The sequence below is a fragment of the Perkinsus marinus genome (assembly GCF_000006405.1).
Source record: "Perkinsus marinus ATCC 50983 genomic scaffold scf_1104296978910, whole genome shotgun sequence".
Lineage (NCBI taxonomy): Eukaryota > Perkinsozoa > Perkinsida > Perkinsidae > Perkinsus > Perkinsus marinus.
Window position 1 is genome coordinate 21,472 of NW_003199963.1, and position 6,232 is coordinate 27,703.

General features: G+C 45.1%; 1 protein-coding gene across 1 annotated transcript in view; it reads right to left on the bottom strand.

The window, feature by feature from the left end:
* Pmar_PMAR027335 (hypothetical protein) overlaps positions 1-6,232 on the bottom strand; it is a gene marked incomplete at its 3' end in the record, with an annotated part of 10,837 nt that overhangs the window by 2,636 nt on the left and 1,969 nt on the right. The window contains exons 6-26 of the mRNA XM_002764326.1: positions 6,024-6,122; positions 5,814-5,974; positions 5,649-5,773; positions 5,519-5,598; positions 5,041-5,242; positions 4,812-4,890; positions 4,427-4,543; positions 4,293-4,374; positions 4,110-4,239; positions 3,753-3,883; positions 3,452-3,575; positions 3,270-3,397; positions 2,814-2,983; positions 2,654-2,743; positions 2,489-2,573; positions 1,665-1,791; positions 1,515-1,613; positions 891-981; positions 721-844; positions 204-314; positions 75-157 (exon numbers count right to left, since the gene is read on the bottom strand). Coding sequence (XP_002764372.1) covers positions 75-157; positions 204-314; positions 721-844; positions 891-981; positions 1,515-1,613; positions 1,665-1,791; positions 2,489-2,573; positions 2,654-2,743; positions 2,814-2,983; positions 3,270-3,397; positions 3,452-3,575; positions 3,753-3,883; positions 4,110-4,239; positions 4,293-4,374; positions 4,427-4,543; positions 4,812-4,890; positions 5,041-5,242; positions 5,519-5,598; positions 5,649-5,773; positions 5,814-5,974; positions 6,024-6,122 — 2,438 coding nt within the window. The remainder of the gene's footprint in view (positions 1-74; positions 158-203; positions 315-720; positions 845-890; positions 982-1,514; positions 1,614-1,664; positions 1,792-2,488; positions 2,574-2,653; positions 2,744-2,813; positions 2,984-3,269; positions 3,398-3,451; positions 3,576-3,752; positions 3,884-4,109; positions 4,240-4,292; positions 4,375-4,426; positions 4,544-4,811; positions 4,891-5,040; positions 5,243-5,518; positions 5,599-5,648; positions 5,774-5,813; positions 5,975-6,023; positions 6,123-6,232) is intronic.

Below are 6,232 nucleotides of genomic sequence, written 5' to 3' on the forward strand. Positions count from 1 at the left end.
TAACACGAACATCAGCCGGCTCAAGGTTGCAACTCTCGACATGAACATTCTGTTTGAGCGAACTGCCGCCCCACATAACCCAGTGTGGGTTATACGCCCACTCGCCGACTTGTAAATTCAACGGCGCATGGATTCGAACCCGGGACGCCCCCTCCACCTACCAGTACACTATCCACTACACTACTCTTCCCACAACCACCCACCTTCACAAACTTCATCTTATTGCCAGAGCAATCAATCAAGTTCTCTCCACTCAACACTTGATAGTCTCCGAAAAGTGAATCCGCCACAGTCACCTTCGCCCCCGTGCTAAACTAAATAACAACAAGAAATCACACACTTCCTAAATTACCCACAAATCGAAACACACAAATGAACCTCCTATTATCAGTCAGTCCTAATACGAATATCCATGTTAGTTGTCATTTCAATAACTCGGTTATTGGGCTCGTTACGCCTGATATTCTACCTATCAGTCTACTCCCATAACTCGGAACTCGAGTTAAGAGATTACAGCAAAGACACCCACCCAATCTCGTCCATATCAGGGAGAATCATCTACGAACCTCTAATGTTTCCAAAGAGAATTCATCTTTCAAATTTCCAACAAAGTTGTCACCACATTATGAGCATTTTCCCCATTGTTATCAAACCCGGGAAGTCGGATGGGTCCCCGTTCCGTATCTCTCACTCGCCAACCTCAAATACCCCCCTCCCTACCGTGCTAGACTTCTCAGCATCAAACGATACCAGGGAGTTCGTATTGAGCCTATAAATGTTACTGCCTCTCTTGCTGACGTCAAGCCATTCATCCATCACTGGGGAGCTCAACTTGGTCGCCCACCTAGCAGTCACCGCATACACCATAACCACTAGCATAACTACACTACAGCTGAACGTAGCTAATCGCATCACTCTTCATATTCTCCAACTTGGCAATTTCCTTCCCGAATCCATACAATGTACAAGTACCCGCAGTACCTATCAAGTACATATGATCCCACTTTCTCATTAGGTTCAGTAGCGAAGACAACAGCACCGGCCACTGTCATTCACACGACCAAAGCACACATATCAGATACCCTTCAAAAGTGCTCGCCAAGACCTTTCTAATGAGCTATCTCTCACTGGGGAATTCGTTGAATTTTGCAAGTCACATACAATACCACACTTCATTTAGCCACCTTGTATATTCTGTGAGTAACATCGTGGTGATCGCGCCGACACATCTTCCGTAAAACCGTTACCGAATGAGATGCTCATGACCGTCTCAACTCTATTCAGATGCATTGTGTCATTTATTAACTATTGTGCTATGACCAATGATTTGCCAGTCAACGTTTCAGTGGTGACTCGTATAATCTACCATCTCAGACTTCGTGTAAAATTCAGTTTCCACCAAAAATGATTTGCCACAAGGCAATTAGAAATAAGCTCTACACCGATCGAGCCGTCAAAGATACAGTCAGTTGACAGTCTGACGTGAATGGGAAAAGAAGTGCATGTGTACTTACAGCATTGATCCTTTATGCAAGTCTTCACAGCATCAGCCTCCTGCCCTCTAACCTCCGTATGCAGTAGCCAGTGATCAGTATCCTTGTACCCCACCATCCCTGAAAATACAGGAAAAATGACAACCGTGGGGCTCGAACCCGGGATCTCACAGTCTTTGAAGCTGCCCCCATCCAACGGAACTGTCATCGGTCTATAATTCAGTCGCAACGAATTGGACTTCAGGAAAAAGGCCCCCGTGAGCCGATATGAGCATTTGTCCTCGCACTTCGCCCGAACCTGCAAGACGATTCCATCAGTGAGTTCTCCCAAGGCAAGCAACTCTTCCACACTAACACACATCACTCAAAAGAACATAGCATATACTTTCACTAGAAAAGGAATCAAATCAGTGCAACATTATGTCACCGCGAATAACAAAAAATTATAAAAATTCAGTTTTATACCGTAAAAGTGACAATTCATATCATCCATACGATAAAACACTCCGCTACCTATCACGGCGAATAACACTGAATACCAGTAAAATTCTACCGATTCCAGTGTTCATTGCTTTCCTCAGCTGAGCTCAGAAGTTTCCTCGCTACTCTACGAAAATCCACACACGACTTAGGGTAAAAGTATACAAAGATTCATCCAGAATCCCCTCACAATTTTTATACTCTCACCAGCACACGTAATCACTCCATATAATTTCCGGGTAATAAAAAGGGCCTTTTTATTACCCGGAAATTATATTCGCCTTTTTAAAAGGCGAATCGTTCGACACGGCCTTTTGAAACTTTGTAATTTAACTAGTGACCTTCAGACAAGGCATTAGCTTGTCATACTCTGGCGAACTCATGGTACTTTCGACAAAAAAGACACCCCTGGTAAACGTGCATATTTTTCAACACCGATCACGGCGTTCCTGCGGAAATCCCAAGTAACGATTGCCTCCTTCCAGAAACGGTAGACACACCCGTAGAGAACTTACGTGCATCCACTTGCCAGCAACATTTCCCTTGCTAGCATTCTCCTCTAGCTGCGCCGATCCATCACCCTTGATAGTTTTACACTTCCTAAACAGACCAATAGGTAATGCGCGCGCTTCTCAAACATGCAACCCCGGTTCGAATCCCAGCGAAGATACTTTTATTACTCGCCGGCATCGCAAATCTCGAACTCCACCGTGCCCGTCGTCTTCGACACATCAAACATAGCAGACACAGGCGACGGCGCACTCGATGAACTGAGAAAACACCATTAGGCCCAAATCGGACCTATTCCGTATCTTGCCAACCTCAACCTAAGATACCCACCTCGATGTAGAAGCCGGTATAAATATCTTATATTTTCTACTCCCTCCAGAAGACGGCATAGCATCATTCATCGGTTGATGATTCTTCATAACAATCTCGCCGCCCATATCCGCCATCAAAAAGTCAAAGTCCAACAACGCAGTGCCCGTGCTATCCGTCAGGTCCGGTATCTACCACACCAATCTCAACTCCCACGACAAACTATGATTACACTGCATACACTATCATCTAATACAAACAATACTGTTCACCCCATGTCAGACAATTCATCATAAGTCGATCTCGCTATACAAGGCGTCACAAACTTCACTTACAGGACAAAAAGATACAACCCCAATATCACTTTAATAAACTACTTCTCTCGTATATAGTTCCACATCGAACCGTGGTATCGTAAAAAAAACTAAAGCATTGAATTTTTCCCATCCTAGAAAAGACTGTGCCGTTTTCTACTACCATTTTGGCGTATATGTATTTGCTGCTTCGAATAGGATCATTCTTCTTGATAACAAAAGTACAAATATTCCCACCATCAGCCTTCGTATCACCAGCGTCATCATAGCCGCAAAATACCGCCTGTGTGCCTAAGACGAACCATCCCTCGACCCGGGTTCGATTCCCAGCTCAGACGTTCGTACTTGTCGCGAAATTCTCATCATTGCTCAGCATCAGCGAACCCCTGCCACCATTCACTGCCGCCTTCACCAACAGATCATTGAAATGTATCGAAGACGCCTCAGATGAGTCAGTCTCAGTGTTATCCTAACAAGGGAAAGGTCCTAGGTTCGATTCCCGGAAAGCGAACCTATTTACATGCCTACAATACATGTAATATTCCGATATCGAGGTCTGCTCCAAAAGCAAGAGTTTGCTGCGACAACCTCTACCGCCCTCCCAAAGGTCCCGAGTTCGATCCCCAGCGCCTCCCCCTTATACCACATCTCCATTATTCTCCCCTTCTTCCTTCTTTTTCTTCCCACTCTTATCCAACATAGGATTCGTATATACAAACTTCTTCGCCATATGAACCTTCTCGTGTATTGGCACACCATCCTGTACGTGTGTCGATCCTAGCACACAACAGCATCATCATCATCACCATTCAACTCCGTATATGAAAGTATGATCGCTTTCCTCAACTGAGCTCCAAAATTTCCCACACAAACTTATATGCGAAGTCGGATAAGAGTTCACAGACACCAACAAGAATTTTGCAAAATTTCCTCAGAAATTCCATATCGTCACCAACACATGTGGTCGCCCATGTGCATATTTTCCAACACCGACTATCACTACCTGAATCGCTGGACACTGTCAAAGTGAATGTAGACGGGACAGAGGCATCCTCCACGCATTTGCCGTTAGCAACAGCACAGCTCTTCACCGTGAGGTATATATATCCCATATCGCAATTAATATATTGCACCTGCCATACCACACTTCCTTCACTTCACAACTACAACCCCCCCTCCCCCTCACCTTGCCAGGATGAGCCTGTGCATAGTACTTCATATTAGTAAGAAAGATCTCATTCGATCCCTCCATAGTGTTGAACGTGTACCTGCCATCCAACCCTGCGTTGAGGAATTGCAAGATTGCAAGATTACTACTACCCTCTAGGGTCGTGACTATATCTGGTGGTGTCTGCGAATATCGCCAGACCGCTACCATCTCTCGACGAATCTCCCACTATAGAGAGCACAATCCTAGCATGCTTGGGCACCCAGTATCTAAAACCGTCAAAACATATTTCTCAAGGACCACAACAAGCGTTCAAATATACATGCTATGTCCGCCTTCCTCAGCTGAGTTCAGTACATATTTTCCTCGCCAATTAAACAAGTTTACATACAAAGTGGAGTAGAAGTGTGAAAAAACCGATGAGAATTGTCCTCAGAATTCTCGTATTGCCACCAACACATGTAGTTGGCCAAGTTCATATTTTCCCACACTGCCCAGTCACAAGCAACTGCTGATGACCCCACTATATATTGTTACCGGAAATCACGGAACTTCCGCGAGTCGCTGATGGTTACAGTAGTCGGCTTGCCGTCCTGAAGGTCTCTCACGGTGCTACCTACTCACAATCCAACCATGCTACAGCAACAGCAACAGCAACAACAACAACAACAATAACAACAACAACAACAACAACAACAACAACAACAACAACAACAACAACAACAACAACATAAACAACAACAAGCATCATCAGCCACCGACTTACTGGTAGTGACTGTGAGCTCGAAGGGCATCTCTGAATTTTCATGCCATCCAGTTGGTGGAGTAACCGATACATACACCACTTCCCCTTGGCCACTATGAGCCTCCAGACTGGACTTATCGATGGCTATATGACCATCACCGTGATCCTTCCATGTCTGCCCTGTTGGTGTCGTGTCCGCTACTATGCTTGGTAGTGATCCCGACTGAAGAGGAGGCAGCGAGGTTCAACACAAAAAGATACAAATCAGGCCCAATCCAAAGATTCCCCAGCATTTCTCCCAGAAACCAGTATACAAATTCTGGTGAAAAATGGAAATTCTGAGAAAATTTTGGAAAATTCTTGTTGGTTTTTGTACACTTCTACTCTAAGAAATATGTAAATTCTCAAGAAGTAGTCAGGGAACTTATTTTCTCAGCTGAGGAAATCAAACATATATTTCGACACCTCCTATAAAGAACAGCAATATAGCCTCATTTACCTGTAGTTCGCCAGGCCTGCTGGCCGCCTCCTTCACTGCATTGGCTGATACCGGGTTGGCAGTAATTGTGAGATCAGTACCTGAAAAATGCATCCACCAGGGATCGAACCCGGGACCTTCGGATTACTACCCTTATTAAAATAGGTACGGAACCTCCTCACCCGTTGTGATCCCTTCCCCGGTATCACAGCATACATAGGAAGACTCTGCATAACAAAAGGTCCCTGCGGATTCTGCGAGACCACCAACCAGAACCTGTCACTAAATTCGTCACGCGCCACAAAATTCCCCCTACGTTGACGCGCTGGCAAACAGTTTATTCGTCTTCACCACAACACACAGCTCCGAACCCGGTCCCAGCCCGGCACTCGAGAGTTGATCATTTGTGATGGTTACCGTGTCGGGACCATCAACGGCTGATACCGCCAACGACTGCTCACTCCCGCACGCATGAACCTACCATCATACCACTCCAATCACAACACACATTTAATTCTACAACTACCATCAAGTCCGTCTCTCCCACAATCTGCGCGACAGTGATAGTGATGGGAGGGATCACTCCATCGCTCGTCTCAGTAGAAGGAGTATCGGGCAGAACCACCTAAGTCACAAACAACTACTACTCAAACCTATCATAGTTAGGTAATACTGTAGTACTGTGTCACTACTAATATGTAGTGACACAGTACAAACATATCTACTAATAGGTAG